The sequence below is a fragment of the Pan paniscus genome, chromosome 11 (genome assembly GCF_029289425.2).
Source record: "Pan paniscus chromosome 11, NHGRI_mPanPan1-v2.0_pri, whole genome shotgun sequence".
NCBI lineage: Eukaryota > Metazoa > Chordata > Mammalia > Primates > Hominidae > Pan > Pan paniscus.
Window position 1 is genome coordinate 39,324,078 of NC_073260.2, and position 18,422 is coordinate 39,342,499.

An 18,422-nucleotide genomic window follows, 5' to 3' on the forward strand; every position below is an offset into this window, starting at 1 on the left:
GTTCTCCATTGTTTTTTGTTTGTTTTTGTTTTTTTGAGATAGAGTCTCACTCTGTTGCCCAGGCTGGAGTGCAGTGGTGCAATATCCGCTCACTGCAACTTCCGCCTCCCAGGTTCAAGCGATTCTCCTGCCTCAGCCTCCTGAGTAGCTGGGATTACAGGCACGCACCATCACGCCCAGCTAAGTTTTGTATTTTTAGTAGAGATGGGGTTTCACCATGTTGGCCAGGCTGGTCTCAAATTCCTGACCTCAGGTGATCTTCCTGCCTCATCCTCCCAAATTGCTGAGATTACAGGCGTGAGCCATGGCACCAGGCCCTGTTCTTTCTTATCTCTATGCTTAAGATAATTAAAAAAAAAAAAAAATTCCAGGCATATGCAAAGGCAAAGAGAATGTGAGTACAGTAATTTTTAAAGAGAAGAGATGTAAAAGGAGTAGAGTTCAGTTTCCTCATCCAAGGACAAATTGGACAAGAAGATCCCAAAGAGCCTTTCTATCTCTGACATCTACTGATCTCTAAACAGTAATTTGATGTTTGCACCTACATTGTAGTGTGACTAATAGCAATAATATTGATAATGTAGTCCTTGAGAATAAATTTCTCCAACAAACAGAATGCTTTATATCTAAGGACTCATCATCCCTACATAGAAGATAGGATGTATTATTCCATTTTATAGATGAAGAAATTGAGGCATACAAGAGTGTTGTTTATTGAGAAATTAAGCTCACAGAAAATCTTTTTTTTTTTTTCTTTTTTTTTTGGTTATTATACTGTATTTTTTATTTGTATTATTTTTTTAATTTGTATTGTTCTTAGTTTATTTCCTTTAATTTTTTTTTTTTAATTATACTTTAAGTTTTAGGGTACATGTGCACATTGTGCAGGTTAGTTACATATGTATACATGTGCCATGCTGGTGCGCTGCACCCACTAACTCGTCATCTAGCATTAGGTATATCTCCCAATGCTATCCCTCCCCCCTCCCCCCTCCCCACCACAGTCCCCAGAGTATGATATTCCCCTTCCTGTGTCCATGTGATCTCATTGTTCAATTCCCACCTATGAGTGAGAATATGCGGTGTTTGGTTTTTTGTTCTTGCGATAGTTTACTGAGAATGATGGTTTCCAATTTCATCCATGTCCCTACAAAGGATATGAACTCATCATTTTTTATGGCTGCATAGTATTCCATGGTGTATATGTGCCACATTTTCTTAATCCAGTCTATCATTGTTGGACATAAAAAATCCTGATTGCAAAATTGTAAGGGCAGGGAGTGGATAGTGAAAAGGAATAAATATAATTATTCATTTAAATTTCAACAGTCTTGAAGGCCATGCCCTTCATATTAAATCTATTTGATATTCACATTTACTGATTCATTCATTCATTCATGTATTCCTTAAATAAATTACTGTCTTTATTAAGTGGCAGAAGCTATGCTAGGACTGTAACTATGAAATCAAATAAGACATGGTCACTGCCTTCAAATAGCTTTACTGGGCGTGAGACCTAGATAAACAAAATCTCCAATAAACTGTGGTGATGAGTTATGGTAGAGCTATATATGTACTGAGGGGGAATACAGAGCTGAAGGGGACTGGGGCATGGATTGTTTGTTGTGTTTGTGTGTGCATCTGCAAAATAAGAAAACCTAATAGTGTTACCTGGTATAAGTGTTCCTGAAAAGTTTCAGAGGTATTCTTTCTCCATTTTGTAAATCAGTAACATGGAAACAGCATATCTTGAAAACTGAAAATAAACATTCAATTTTCATAAATGAACTGAGAATTGTTTATGAATTTAAAAAAAGGACAATGCAGCCGCAACCAGAAGGTTCTTTAATTTTTGTGTTTACCGTGATATAATTTGTCAAAGTGGGTAGTCTTAAGCTTCTTGAAGCCAAATAAATAACCTCCTGGAAGATTAAACATGCATAACTATTAACGTATAGTAATATTTCTAAAGCTTTTTTATCCTTATTAACAAATGTATCAGTAGAAGTCAGAGAAATAGTAGCCTCCCTGGAGCAAAACATTTCTAACAATTAGATATCTTTTGTGAGAAGCCCAGAAAAGGTATGACCAATTGCTTTCTTGGATTAAACTGATGGTTCTAAATGAAAAACAAATTAGGTGCAGATGTTCAGTATATTGAGATTAATTTTATTCTCATGGGTACCATTTCTTCAGTTTCTTGGACTAACAGTAATTTGTTTCCAGAGAAGTGAACATGTGCCAAAATAACTAAGCCAAGCAGCACAGTTCAATAAGTTTTTCCACAAACGTATATATTTTTAAAGTAGATAAATGTTTCCAATAAACAAAAGGTCTCGTATTTGTATTAGTAATGACTTTCTATAAAAGTAAAATAAAATTCATTCAACCAAGACATGTCAGAACCTACTAGATTCAGAGAGATTCAAAAACAAACAAGAAGAGCTACTTGCCTGGAGCTCCAGCCTAGTAGAAAAGAGACAAGTAAGCAATAATTACAATATAAGGTAATGGGGCTCTAATAGAGATGTGAACAAAATGCTTTGGGAATATGAGCTTTTCCCACTAATGAACCCAAGAAAAGATAACATAATACAGTTCACTATCACACACACACAAAAACTAGAAACATAATAAATAATGTATGAGAATGTTTGGTCTTCTCATGTCAATAATAACAATGACTATTATGGCTATAGATATTTTATAAAACACTTATGTATTACAAGGTAGATCAATCAGCTTTAATTATCATTTAATATCTTCATCCATGATCTTTGTAAGCAACTTAAGAGCAGGAATCATGTTGTTCACCTTTGTGTTCCAAGGCCTAACATGATGCCTGTTACATAATAGTTTTAACACATGTTGAATGAATGAAGGTATACACATATACATGTGTTCATGATTACATAAATAGCACACTGCTGCATTCATGGATACCAGAATTAAGTGGGACAGACAATACTTGGAAAGGATATTTGATATCCAATATATCAGAAGGTTCACTAAACAAAGGGAAATGAAGTTTAATAGGGATGGGTACTGAGAGCATCCATCTATAAGCTAACATACGTAATTCATTTTTTCATATTCTCTCTAGTTGTATAATCATGATTACATAGTAGATATTCAACAAACGCTTGTTGAATGAACACTTCTACCTCCATAATGTATCTCTTAAACCCAATTCCTCTCTATTGGCCTGAACTATAATAGCAATCTATGTATCTCCACTCTTTCTCTTCCAAAGTAGCTTTAGTTGCCATATTAGTCCCCCTAAAATACACTGATCATGTAACTTTTATTTTCAAATTTCCCAAAGGCTCCCTAGTATTCAGGATCCCTCATTTAAAAAAACAGAAATGCATAGGGAGTTCATAGTACAAAAGCCTGGAACTGACACAGAGCAGATACTAAATGGCCAAAAATTAATGAACTAGGTTGTGTTGGGAAAATTAGTTATCCATATGCTTTAAAATGAGAATGGATCCCCATACAAAAATCAATGTGTTACATATTAAGAGATTTAAACATAAAAGAAAATATAGGATAATTTAAAATAATCTCTACTCAGCTGTCTAGTCTCCCAGCTGTTGTTTAATACTAGGTTTCTTAGAGCACCACCCTATACAAGCACAGTTTAGGAATCTGTTAAAAACTTGTGAGGAATTTGTATCCAGATTCTTGCATTCTTTCTCTGCAATTCCCTCCTCTCCAGGATTTTGACCTTCAAGTTCCAGCCACTATTATCTCCAAACTCTGCCTCAGTTTCTTCAGCCTGGTAAGGCTGCTGCTTCCTGTTAGGGTTGTATTCTTTTGCATTCCAATTTGGAAAATGTCATAAAGGAAAAGGCCAGGATGAATGTGGTACTCACTTTACGTGTTTCTCTTCTTTGAATGATTGTAGTCTCTTAGATCCTGCCTGTGCTGATTGTTCTCAATGCCTTCAAACAATGTATATAGTATTTTATTCAGTTTTTACAGATTTTTTTGACAGGCAAATTAGTTTAAAATAAGCCATTATGGCCAGAATTGATGCCTAGTTATGAAAGTGTCTTGTTGGTTTCTCATTTTTCTGATTCCTTGTTTTTTTAAAAAAATTTTTTATGTATTTACATTTTTTTTTGAGGCAGGGTCTCACTCCAGTCCCCCAGGCTGAAATACAGTGGTATGATCTCTCCTCACTGCAGACTTCCCGGGCTCAAGCGACCCTTCCACCTCAGCCTCCCAAGTAGCTGGGAGTACACGTGCTCACGACCATGCCCAACTAATTTGTGTGTGTGTATGTGTGTGTGTTTTTAGTAGAGACAAGGTTTCGTCATGTTGCCCAGGCTGGTCTCAAACTCCTGGCCTCAAGTGATCCACCCACCTTGGCCTCCCAAAGTCCTAAGATTACAGGTGTGAGCCACTGCACCCTGCCAGATTCCTTCTTTTAATTATAATATTAAATAAAATATATATTTTTTGAGACAGGGTCTCACTTTGTTGTTCAGGCTGGTCTCAAACTCCAGGGCTCAAGCAATCCTTCCGCCTCAGCCTCCCAAGGAGCTAGGACTACAGGTGTGGGCCACTACACCCAGCTAATTTTTTTTGTTTTAAATAAATAGAGTCTCTCTATGTTGCCCTGGCTGGTCTCAAACTCCTGGCCTCAAGAGAGCCTCTTGCCTGGCCTTTCTAAAGTGCTAAAATTACAGGTGTGAGCCACTGTGCTTGGCTGATTTCTTCTTTCATATCTTTAAGCATTCCATCAGTGGTTATTTTATATTGTTTCTCTAATGATGCCAATCCCTGATGTTTTTCATAGACTAAATCTGTTTGTTGTTTCTGCTGACTCTCATTCATAGTAGATTGTTCCCTTATGAGTTTGGTGATCTTTCATTGTCAGTTCACGTTTGGTTTATTTAATATGGGAAAATCTTGGAAGTTTAAGGTGAAGATGTTTTCTCTAAAGAGAATTTGTGCTTGTGTCTCTTTGGGGGCAAGGAGTATTACAGCCCTGGGACATATTATCTCCAACTATTATTTGAAAATTATTTGTAGATCATTTACTATCTTATTCCTGACTGGTGTATACTATCTTTCATTTCTGAATGCTGGTGCTTTGTATAAAGCACAAATGAACTAACACAGTACCCAGATTTAATTGGACACAGGAGAATACTAAAGAATTATTACTATCCTTTTCTGGGAATTCGGATCCATTACTGCTTTTGGCAAGCATGTAAAAACAAACAGCAACACAGAGTAAGGAAGGAAATGCATAATTATCAGATACTTGAAAGAACATGAAATCTGTTATGAAACCAACTATGTAAATACCAGCATATAAATCATAGTTCTATCTATTCTTCGATACTATGAAAAACTTATAATTAAAAAATCAAAGTAGGAACAAAAAACAAAAGAAAACAATGCATGGTATCTGATGAAAAGATTACAGCTAACATGTCTGGTTGTACATTCCCCTTCTTTCAACCATCTTTGTCATATAATACTTCTACAGGATGTTATACTGTTGGATCATCAACTGAAATCCTCACTTGCTCCACATAATCTACTTGATGTTAAGCTAGGTTCCTTCACTCTACATTTTTGAAGCTGAGTTTTACACCTAAATCAATCATAATGAAAAATCTAAAGGGTATCAAAGTCTTAATTTTGCGGCTTTTCCCAATCTGAACTATTTGCTTTTTTATGATAACAAGTTAAATGGAGTTACCTTTCTCGAGTGAATAATTTCATTAGCTGACAAGCCTAAGTGAAAGGTTATAAATACCCGAGAAGTAGTTAAAACTGAGATTGAAAATGAGGGAGATTTTTAAAAAAATTACTATAATAAAAACCAAATTCAAGAGAAGTAACTTTGAAAATAACCTGACAGACCTAACTGAGAAGCGCATATAACTAGCATATTCAGTAGTATAACTTAATGTCAGCCTTTTTTTATGCATTCAACTAATGAAAGGTATTTTTCTAACCCCTTAATTAATTAGCTATATCTGGTTCACATTTTTAAATAGAAAATAACTCTAATAGTTCCCGCTGGATCTAACTCATTTTAATTGCTTTTTATTCAAAAAATACTGAAATCTAAAATAACAAAAAGAAAAATACCAGGCACTGGAAATCTATTTTATGGACCAAAATTTTATGGAAGAAAAATAGTTTTTAGGTGAATAAGTCTTTAACTAAATGTAGAAGCTTCCTATTTTATCTGTTTGATGGGTTTAATCTTAAAAATCTGAGCTCTTAATAATCCATTTAAAAATGTGAAATCATTAATATTGGCAACATAGTTTTAGATTTTAAAAAGTTGAAAATACATTCAGAAAATAAATTTATTTTATGCTTCTTAATGCCACATATTTCAAGCGACATTTCAACCTTTTAAATTAAATTTAATTAATTAATTAATTTAGAGACAGGGTCTTGCCCTGTCACTCAGGATGGAGTACAGTGATGTGAACTCAGTTCACTACAGCCTCAACCTCCCAGGCTCAAGTGATCCTCCCGCCTGAGCCCCACAAGTAGCTGGGACTGCAAGTGTGCGCCACCATGCCCAGCTAATTTTTTAATTTTTTGTAGAGATGGGGTCTCACTATGTTGCCCAGGCTGGGATTTCAACTTTTTATAGTAAAAGTAATACTCATTAAGGAAAAAATTTTAAACAGTGAAAAGTAAAAAAATTCCATATATATTCCCCAAATTTAAACCCAACCACTATTAATATCTTTGAGTATTTCTTTTTGGTCTTTATTTTTTCCCTATACATAGATTGGTAACATTGTTTCATCACATTGTATATATAAATTTGATCACTTTTTTCCCAATAAACTTTAAATCACAGAATAAATTCTACTGTTTGAGGAACCTGAAATGCAGCCGCTGATAGTTATCTGTGCTTTTACTCTCTGCAGCTTAAAGACAGCTTTTAGAGAAAATATATAAAACCTATGAGTCATGCATTTGAGACTTCTTTATTATCTGTCCATTGCATAGTTCCACTAATCAACTAGCAGACATCACACAAAACATTTACTCTTCAAGGAAATTTTACTTCTCACCTTCTGGGCTGCAAGATGGAGGGCTGTTCTCTGGCTATGGTCAGTTTTATTCACATCTGCTCCTGCCTTCAGAAGAGCATCTGCACAATCCAATCTGTCAGCCAACACGCAATACATAAGTGGTGTTCTCCCAAATTGATCTTCTTTGTCTTTAAGAGCAGAGTTTCCTATAAGGATAAGAAACAGATAGTGATATTTGATAATTGTTATTACTAATATAAGTAGGAACTATATTCGCTGTTTATTATCAAACATTGTGCTAAATGCATTAAGTATATCATCTTATTTTTACTTGTCCTAAGAAGTAGATATTACCATTGTCATATTATAGGAAACTGAGGCTCAAAGAAGTTAAGTAACCAGTCTATGTTCACACTGAAAGTAGGTGGGGCTAGAATTTAAACTGATGACTCAATCATATTATGCTGAACTAACATTTTGAGATACAGAGCTACTTATGTTCCTCCCTCACTCACTCTTGTCTTTTGAAACAAATATTTAATTAATGCCAATTGTACACTAGGCATTGTGGTATGTTTTATGAGTGATACAAAAATGAATTACAGGCTGGGTGCGGTGGCTCATGCCTGTAATCCCAGCACTCTGGGAGGCCAAGGTGAGCAGATCACCTGAGGTCAGAAGTTCAAGACCGGCCTGACCAACATGGTGAAACCCAGTCTCTGCTAAAAATACAAAAATTAGCCAGGCGTGGTGGCGGGCGCCTGTAATCCCAGCTACTTGGGAGGTTGAGGCAGGAGAATTGCTTAAACCCAGGAGGCGGAGGTTGTAGTGAACCAAGATTGTGCCATTGCACTCCAGCCTGGATAACGAGAGTAAAACTCCATCTCAAAAAAAAAAAAAAAAAAAAAAATCACAGTTGATTTCCCTTTCTAGACAAGATGACAAGATAGAGCAAGTACATAGCATCCTCATCCTCCTGCTAATTACAACTAAAATCCCCAGGGCAAAAGGCAAAATAAATGACAGGCAGAGAAGGGAAGGCATCTTGGACTAGGAACTTTGGAACTTGAGAGACAACCTGGTGGTAAGTTCCCTGAAGCGTTTTCTGTTTGCTTGTTTGCTTTTGCCTCCCATTATGGGCTATAGTAGCCTATAATCCAGAAACACCAAGGTGCACAGATGCCAAAGTTCTCAAGAGAAGTCTACTCTCTCTAGTAAAAAGACTGGGAGGCAGGTAACTCTGCCGAGTGAACCATTTGACTATGCTCTACTCAAAACACATACAATAAAAGAAACTGCACCTCTTTTCCCCACTGGACACTATAGAGACTGTTGGGAGGAGCCCTGTCACACTATCAATGCCCCGAATTAAGCAAAGGATAGCAATGAGGTGGTATTTTACCCCTTTCCAATTAGAGAGTAGGAGATAGGAATATGGAGAGGACAAAGTTGGAGGAAGTAATTCTTTAAATTGGTACAAAAAGTCAGGACACTTTTGAGCAGCCCGTGTGTGAAACTGGTCAGAATCAAGATAGCAAAAGCTCTGAGAATTGAACTATAGTTAGATCATTGCCTTGGTTCTAAATGGGCCTGAGCAGCCCAGAGGTGGGGCAAACCAGAAGAGCCCTGCAAGATCTCTGAAAACTAACTTGAAATTTGAACCACAAAATTGAAAGAGAATGTTCATTCTAAACCTTGACAGATTGTCCGTTTACTAAAGTAAGATATTTAAATAGGATCCAGAGTCTCATAATACAGAAAATGTCAAAGATATAATCCAAAATTATGAAACAACTCAAAAGTTTGGAAAATATTAATTTAAACAAGAAAAGATAATCAACAGGCACTGACACTGTGATGACACAGATATATTAGAATTATATGACAAGAATTTTAAAACAACTCTCATAAAAATGCTCCAACAATCAACTATGAACACTCATGAAACAAATAGAACATCAGGAATGAAAAAAGAGAAGCAGAATGTAAATATGTGAGAAACATAATAGACTGTTTTTAACCTCTTTAGTTTTTTTTTTTTTTTTTAATGAGGGTCTCACTGTGTTGCCCAGGCTGGTCTTGAACTCCTGGGCTAAAGCAATCCTCCCTGCCTCAGCCTCCTGAGTAGCTGGGGCTACAGTGCATGCCTGGCTTATCCTCTTTAATTTTTAGAGTTATGTTTCGATGATTGAAAGCAAAGATAACCTTGCTGTATGATGTGGTTCTCAGTTTATGTAGAGGTGATTTTTAAGATAACTATATCAAAAAGAAGGGTAAAGGGACCTAATTAGTGATAAGGCTTCTATGTTGTACTCAAAGTGGAAAATACAGACTGTGATAAAATAAGTATACATATTCTAATACCTAGAACAATCATACACACACACACACACACACACACACACACTCAGAAACAAATAAAAAACCTCCAATGAAAACAAACTATACAAAGAGATTTATTTAAAAACACAACATAGACCCAGCAGGGTGGCTCACGCCTATAATCCCAACATTTTGGGAGGCTGAGGTGGGCGGATCACTTGAGGCCTAGAGTTCAAGACCAGCCTGGCCAACATGGCAAAAACCCGTCTCTACTAAAAATACAAAAATTAGCCGGGTGTGGTGGTGGCACATGCCTGTAATACCAGCTACTTGGGAGGCTGAGGCATGAGAATCACTTAAACCCAGGAGGTGGAGGTTGCAGTGAGCTGAGATTGCACCACTGCACTCCAGCCTGGGTAACAGAACAAAAACCACAATATAAGATACCACTTCACATACACTAGGATGATTATAATAAAAAATATACATAATAACAAGTATTAATGAGAATATGGAGAAATCAAAATCCTCATATACTACTGGTGGGAATCTAAAATGGTAGAGTCACTTTGGAAAATATTCTGGAAGTTCCTCAAAACATTAAGTAACCATTTGACCCAGCAATTTCAATCCCAAGTATGTACCCAAGAGAAACGAAGACATATGTCCACACAAAAACTGGTACACAAATATCCATTGCAGTATTATTCATGAGAGCCAAAAGGTGGAAATAATGCAAGTATCCATAAGCTATTCATCAACTGACGAATGGTTAAACAAAATGTTGTATAGCTCTACAGTGGAATATTACTCAGCAAAAGGAATGAAGGTCTAGTATATGCTCAACATGGATGAACCTTGAAAACATTATGCTAAGCAAAAGAAGCCAGTCAAAAAATACCACATATTATATAATTATATTTATGCGAAATATCTGGCACTGGCATATCTATAGAGACAGAAAGTAGATGAGTAGTTGCCTAGGACTGGGGGTTGGGCACAAATTTGAAGAGTAACAGCCAAAGGGTGAAGGGTTTCTCTGTGGGATAATGAAAGTGTTCTAATATCATTTGTGGTGACGTTTGTCCAACACTGAATATACAAAATCACTCAATTGTATACTTTAAATTTTGAATTGTATGGTATGTGAATTATATCTTAATAAAGCATTACAAAAGGCTCTACCATATATAAATTAAAATGGAATACTAAAAATATTGAAGAAATGGAAAGGAGGACAGGAATGAAAAATAGAAGGAACATGCAGTGTTCTACACAATAAATTGGAAATCTTAAGTCTTAACATTCATAATTACATTAAATGTAAATGATGTAAATACATCAATAAAAAGGCTGAGATATAAAAGAAGACTCGATTAGGCCGGGCGCGGTGGCTCATGCCTGTAATCCCAGCACTTTTGGAGGCCAAGGCGGGCGAATCATGAGGTCAGGAGATCGAGACCATCCTGGCTAACATGGTGAAACCCCGTCTCTACTAAAAAACAGAAAAAATTAGCTGGGTGTGGTGGCAGGTGCCTGTAGTCCCAGCCACCTTGGAGGCTGAGGCAGGAGAATGGCGTGAACCCGGGAGACGGAGCTTGCAGTAAGCCGAAATCGTGCCACTGCACTCCAGCCTGGGCAACAGAGCGAGACTCTGTCTCAAAAAAAAAAAAAAAAAAAAAAAAAAAAAAGAAACTCACTTAAAATACAATAATGTAGGAGGTTAAAAGTAAAAGAATTAGCAAAACTATAATAAATACTAATGAAATGAAAGCTGGAGTTAAGTATATTAATATCTAATAAGGTAAACTTTAGAGAAAAGACAATTACCAGAAACAAATAGACATATTATATAACAATAAAAGGGTCAATTCACCAAGAATACATAAAATTCCTAAATGTATACATACTAAATCACAGAGCTTCAAGATACAGGCAGCAAAAACTGATAGAATAGAAAGAAACACTTGAAAACACAATTATAATTGGTAACTTCAACACTCTTCTCTCAATAATTGCTGGAACCACTAAAATGAAAATCAGCAAGGACACAGAAGAACTGAACACAAAAATAAAGCAACAGGATCCAACTGGTATTTATTTAACACTTCATCTAATGACAGCCAGAAATTCAATCTTTCAAAACACCCATGGGACCTTGACCAAAATATACAATATACTGGGTCATGAATGAATACTAACAGATTTAAAGAAGTGAAGTCATACAAAGTGTATTATCAGATGACAGTGTAATTAAACTAGAAATCAATAACAGAATAACAAGAAATAACAAAATATTTAAGATAATCCATGGGTTAAAGAGAAAATCTCAAGGGAAATTAAAAAGCATAATTAAATGAATAAAAACATATTGTTGTAAGGTTCTTGCACCACACATGAGGGAAGCTTAGAAGGAAATATATAGTAATGAATGCTTTTAATTAGAATAGAAGAATAGTTTCAAATCAATTATCTATGCTTCTACCTTAGAACACTAAAACAGAAGAGCAAATTTAACCCAAAACAAGCAGAAGGAAGTACATAAGAAAAATAAGAACAGAGAGCAATTACATTAAAATCAGAAAAAAATAGAGAAAATCAATGAAGCTAAAAGTTGTTTCTTGGAAAATTAAATTAATAAATCTCTAATCAGATTGATCATTAAAAACAGAGCAGACACAAATCCCCAGTATCAAGAATGACATCACTACAAAGCCTGCAGATATTAAAAGGCAAATAAGAGAATGTCATATGCTATAAACTCACAATTCAAGTGAAATGGATAAATTCCTTGGAAGATATACTCCTTCAAAGTCCACTTAAGATATAGATACTCTCAACAGTACTTGTGGTAGGATAATTCTAAGATGGCATCGAAGACTTCCAGCCCCTGGTATACATGCCCCGTATGATCCCCTCCTCTTGAGTGTGGGCAGGACTATGATGTCACTCCCATGATTAGATTTTGTTATGTGGCAAATATGAAGGGATTTTGCAAATGTAATTAAGTCTCTTAATCATTTAACTTCAAGTTAATCAAGAGAGATTAGTTTGGGTTGCTTTCACCTAATCAGGTGAGTCTTTCAAAAGAGTGTCTAGAGGTCCGAGGTAGAAATTGTAGAGATTTGAAGCAGCAGAGACACTTTCCTGCTGGCCTTGGAGAAGCAAACTGCAATGAATTTTAAAATTGTTCAAAAAAAACTGTAGTCAACTCGTTCATCACTATTTGTTGGAGTTTAGGTTTTCAGGCTCTTTCTGGGCTACATAGTTCTTTCCAGGGTACCTTGTAGCAATTTGAGAGTTCAGCAACACATTCTGCTGGGACTAAAGATCCAGAAGGAGCTTAGAGCTATGACTAGACCATTGATTGACTCATCACATATGTGCACCTTGACCCCAAAGTCTTCACAAATGCTCACCAAAGAAAGATTCCCAGGATGATTCAGAGGCCTCTCATAACTTCTGCTCCAAAACGTTAATAAAGAACCTTGATAACTTGATTCTCCACCCAGGTACCAAATTCCCTTCCCCTCCACCAGAAGGTTCACCCCAACAACAAGATAGAAAAGCAAAGACCTTCCAGGACATCAGAGATGGTTTGCCTTACAGGAGGAGAGGAAAAAGGACATCGTTATTTGTGGAAAGAAAGGATGGTAAAACTGAGATACCTGTTACTCAACAGATTTTTCTCAGCTTAAACGAAAGCTAACAAATATTGGGCCTAAGAGGGTTCAGAATGAATCAAGAATTGAACCATTCAAATGTGGCTGCAGTTTCTACATGTATCATAGATGGGATCCTTCTGAGAATGCTAGAATAGGAAATTATGACAATGAGGTGGTTTAGTCATAAACTTTATTCTTGTACTTTTCTTTCTTGCTGGCAAATTTATGCAGCAGTCTATGCTAGGATAGACTGTATACCAATAATAACCTAACATGAGTGATGTCTTTTTCTTCTTGTATCTTTTCCTTCTTACCTTGATAGCAGTAATTAATAAGGAATCTGTGTAAGTTTGAATGTATTTGAATAACTCGAATATACTTCAGCTCTACTTTTTAATTTGAACCCAAAGCAGCACCAATAAGTCTGAATTATTCTCATGTGCTGGTATTACAGGCATAAGCCACCACACAGGGCTCCCATATGTTTTAGAACCTAAGTCAGTGAGATGAATCCCAACATCTGGAATTTGAAGCACGGTAACTTGTGGGGAAAGAATGAAAAGAAAACATTGAGAAGTTTGATTAGAGCATAACTAATTAGATTTTCTGATTTTTAAAAATTTGAATTATATTAAAAGGAAATTCCAACATGCTATTTTTCCAATTTTCAGTAACAAATAAATGTGCATATAGAGAAACAATAAGGTTGACATATTAAGTACCTTTAAAAAAGTGAATTCTGGACCAGGTGCAGCGGCTCACGCCTGTAATCCCAACACTTTGGGAGGCCGAGGTGGGCAGATCACCAGATCAGGAGATTGAGACATCCTGGCTAACATGGTGAAACCCCATCGCTGCTAAAAAATACAAAAAAATCAGCCAGGTGTGGTGGCGGGCGCCTGTAGTCCCAGCTACTCGGGAGCCTGAGGCAGGAGAATGGCGTGAACCCGGGAGGCAGAGCTTGCAGTGAAGCTGAGATTGCACCACTGCACTCGAGCCTGGGTGACAGAGTGAGACTCTGTCTCAAAAAAAAGAATTCTGCCAATGTGCAGTGGGGAGAGAATCCTAAATCTCAGATGAGACCTTAGCCCTGGCTGACGCCTTGACTGCAGTCTTGTGACACCACGAGCAAAAGCCTCAGCTTGAGCAGTGTCTAGATTCCTGACATACAGAAACTGTGAAGTAATAAATGTTTGTTGTTTGTAAGCTAAGTTTGTGTTAATTTGTTACACAGCAATAAAAACCTAATATAGTACTTTATTAAAAAATTAAATTCATAATTAATCCCCACTATAAGGTACTACTAAGAATAATTTGTTAAAAACTTCCCAGAGCAATCTTTGTAGAAATGAATGTGCAGTTTTAAAATTGTTATGGAAAGGCAAAAGAAGTAGAAGAATAAAAAGTTTTTGAAAAAAAGAACAAAGTTGAAGAACTCACATTGTATGATATCAAGGCATATTGTAAACCCACAGTAATGAAGAGAATGTGGTAGTGGCAAAGAAATAGACTTATAGACCAATAGAACAGATTTGAGAGTATGTAAATAGACACACACAGACATGATTAACTGACTCTGACAAAGATGCAAAGGCAAACCAATAGATAATCTTTTAAATAAATGGTGCTGGAAAGACCAGGCATGGTGGCTCATGCCTGTAATCCGAGCACTTTGGGAAGCCAAGGTGGGTGGATCACCTGAGGTCAGGAGTTCGAGACCAGCCTGGTCAACATGGTGAAACCCCATCTCTACTAAAAGTACAGAAATTAGCCAGGTGTGGTGGTGGGCACCTGTAATTCTAGCTACTCAGGAGACTGAGGCAGGAGAATCGCTTGAACCTGGGAGGCAGAGGTTGCAGTGAGCCGAGATCATGCCACCGCACTCCAGCCTGGGCAACAGGAGTGAATAATAATAATAATAATAATAATAATAATAAATGGTGCTGGAAAAATTTGGCATTCATATACAAAAACAAAAACATATACAAAAACAAAAATAAACCCAAAGCTTTGAACCTATATTTTGTATGTTAGTCAGTTCAAGCTGCTATAACAAAGTACCATAGACTGGGAGGCTTATAAAAAACAAAAATTGGGGCTGGGTGTGGTGGCTCATGCCTGTAATCCCAGCACTTTGAGAGGCTGAGGCGGGCGGATCACTTAAGGCCAGGAGTTCGAGACCAGTCTGGCCAACATGGTGAAACCCCGTTTCTACTAAAAATACAAAAATTAGCAAGGTGTGGTGGCGGGCGTCTGTAATCCCAGCTACTCAGGAGGTTGAGGCAAGAGAATCGCTTGAACCCGGGAGGTGGAGGTTGCAGTGAGCTGAGATATTGCCACTGCACTCCAGCCTGGGCAACAAAGTGAGACTCTGTCTCAACAACAACAACAACAACAAAAATTGGCTAGGAATGGTGACTCCTGCCTGTAATCCCAGCACTTTGGGAGGTTGAGGCAGGAGGATCACGTGAGGCCAGGGGTTCAAGACCAGCATGGCCAACATAGCAAGACCCCATATCTAAAAAAAAAAAAAGAAAAAAAAAAGAAAAAATCTGTCTTGGTGGTATGCACCTGTGCCTAGCAGTTCTGGAGGCTAGAAGTCTGAGATCAGGATGCCAGCATGATCAGGTTCTGGTGAGGCCTCTCTTCTGAGTTGCAGACTGCTGACTTCTGATATCCTCACATGAAAAAGAGGGCTTGAGAGCTTTCTGGGGTTCCTTTTATAAGGGTGTTAATTCCATTCACGAGGGCTAAACCCTCATGACTTAAATTATCTCCCAAAGACCCCGCCTCCTAATATCATCACATTGAGGGTTAGGGTTTCAAACATATGAATTTTGGAGGAATACAAATATTCAGTCCATAATAGCACCATATATAAAAATTACCTCAAAACGTATCATAAACTTAAATCTAAAACCTATAACTGCTTCTTCTCCGAGAAAACACCAAATGGCTGATAACGCCGGTGCAGCGGGAGGTGGGCGGGGGGGGCGGGGGGCGGGGGGCCGGAGGCCCTGGTGGCCCTGGGATGGGGAACCGCGGTGGCTTCCGCGGAGGTTTCCGCAGTGGCATCCGGGGCCGGGGTCGCGGCCGTGGACGGGGCCCGGGCTGAGGCCGTGGAGCTCGAGAAGGCAAGGCCGAGGATAAGGAGTGCATGCCCGTCACCAAGCTGGGCCGCTTGGTCAAGGACATGAAGATCAAGTCCCTGGAGGAAATCTATCTCTTCTCCCTGCCCATTAATGAATCTGAGATCATTGACTTTTTCCTGGGGGCCTCTCTCAAGGACGAGATTTTGAAGGTTACGCCGGTGCAGAAGCAGACCCGTGCTGGCCAGAGCACCAGGTTCAAAGCGTTTGTTGCTATCGGGGACTACAACGGCCACGTCGGTCTGGGTGTTAAGTGCTCCAAGGAAGTGGCCACCACCATCCGTAAGGCCATCATCCTGGCCAAGCTCTCCATTGTCCCCGTGCACAGAGGCTACTGGGGGAACAAGATCGGCAAACCCCACACCGTCCCTTGCAAGGTGACAGGCCGCTGCGGCTCTGTGCTGGTGCGCCTCATCCCTGCACCCAGGGGCACTGGCATCATCTCGGCGCCTGTGCCCAAGAAGCTGCTCATGATGGCTGGTATTGATGACTGCTACACCTCAGCCCGGGGCTGCAATGCCACCCTGGGCAACTTCGCCAAGGCCACCTTTGATGCCATCTCTAAGACCTACAGCTACCTGACCCCCGACCTCTGGAAGGAGATTGTATTTACCAAGTCTCCCTGTCAGGAATTCACTGACCAACTCGTCAAGACCCACACCAGAGTCTCCGTGCAGCGGACCCAGGCTCCAGCTGTGGCTACAACATAGGGTTTTATACAAGAAAAATAAAGTGAATAAAGCCTGTTAAAAAAAATAAAAAATAAATAAAACCTATAACTATATAAAACTTTTAGAAGCAATTGAAGGTGAAAATCTTCCTGATTTTGTGTTAGGCAGAGATTTCTTAGATATGATACAGAAGAATAATCCATAAAAATTAATAAATTAGATTTCATCCAAATAAAGAAATTGTGTTTGAAAACACAATTAAGAAAAATTTTTAAAAAGCCACAAATTAGGAGGAAATATTTGCAAAACACATATTTGATAAGGCCTTTTATTCCAGAATAAATAAAAACTTTTACAATAGAATAATAAGATGGATAATGAAACTTAGGCTGGGTGCAGTGCTCACACCTGTAATTCCAGCACTTTGGGAGGCAGAGGTGGGTAGATTGCTTGAGTCTAGGAGTTTGAGACCAGCCTAGGCAACATGGCAAAACCCCATCTCTACTAAAAATATAAAAATTAGCCAGGTGCAGTGGCTGGACTCATGTCTGTAATCCCAGCTACTTAGGAGGCTGAGGCATGAGAATCACTTAAACCCGGGAGGTGGAGGTTGCAGGGAGCCAAGATTGCACCACTGCACTCCAGCTTAGGTGACAGAGTATGACCCTGTCTCAAAAAAAAAAAAAAAAAAAAAAAGAAAGAAAAGAAATTAAAAGCCAACAGACACATGAAAAAATGCTCATCACCACTGGCCATCAGAGAAATGCAAATCAAAACCACAATGAGATATCATCTCACACCAGTTAGAATGGCGATCATTAAAAAGTCAGGAAACAACAGGTGCTGGAGAGGATGTGGAGAAATAGGAACACTTTTACACTGTTGGTAGGACTGTAAACTAGTTCAACCATTGTGGAAGACAGTGAGGCGATTCCTCAGGGATCTAGAACTAGAAATACCATTTGACCCAGCCATCCCATTACTGGGTATATACCCAAAGGAGTATAAATCATGCTGCTATAAAGACACATGCACATGTATGTTTACTGTGGCACTACTCACAATAGCAAAGACTTGGAACCAACCCAAATGTCCAATAATGACAGACTGGATTAAGAAAATGTGGCACATATACACCATGGAATACTATGCAGCCATAAAAAATGATGAGTTCATGTCCTTTGTAGGGACATGGATGAAGCTGGAAACCATCATTCTCAGCAAAGACAAAAAACCAAATACTGCATGTTCTCACTCATAGGTGGGAACTGAACAATGAGAACACTTGGACACAGGAAGGGGAACATCACACACTGGGGCCTGTTGTGGGGTGGGGGGACGGGGGAGGGATAGCATTAGGAGATATACCTAATGTAAATGACGAGTTAATGGGTGCAGCAAACCAACACGGCACATGTATACATATGTAACAAACCTGCACATTGTGCACATGTACCCTAGAACTTAAAGTATAATAAAAAATATATATATAAAATAAAAATAAAATAAAAAAAGAGAAATTAAACGGTGGCCAAAAGGTTTTAATAGACATTTCACTAAATAAGCATATGAAAAGACTCTCAACAT

The 18,422-nt window shown here is 38.1% G+C and overlaps 1 protein-coding gene and 1 pseudogene across 9 annotated transcripts in view; one reads left to right on the forward strand and one right to left on the reverse strand.

Moving 5' to 3' along the window:
* Nucleotides 1-18,422, reverse strand: part of INVS (inversin) — a 211,836-nt gene that overhangs the window by 173,703 nt on the left and 19,711 nt on the right. For 8 of the 9 annotated variants that reach the window (XR_004673400.2, XM_003820637.7, XM_008974082.6 and 5 more), the window contains one exon: nt 7,068-7,234. Coding sequence is in view for 7 of the 9 variants with exons in the window: in XM_003820637.7 (XP_003820685.2) it covers nt 7,068-7,234 (167 nt within the window). In the remaining 2 variants the exon portion in view is untranslated. Of the gene's footprint in view, nt 1-1,671; nt 1,757-7,067; nt 7,235-18,422 lie in introns of those variants that run through there. The other variant, XM_055117807.2, reaches the window with a different exon arrangement.
* LOC106635127 (small ribosomal subunit protein uS5-like) lies at nt 15,968-17,544 on the forward strand (annotated as a pseudogene).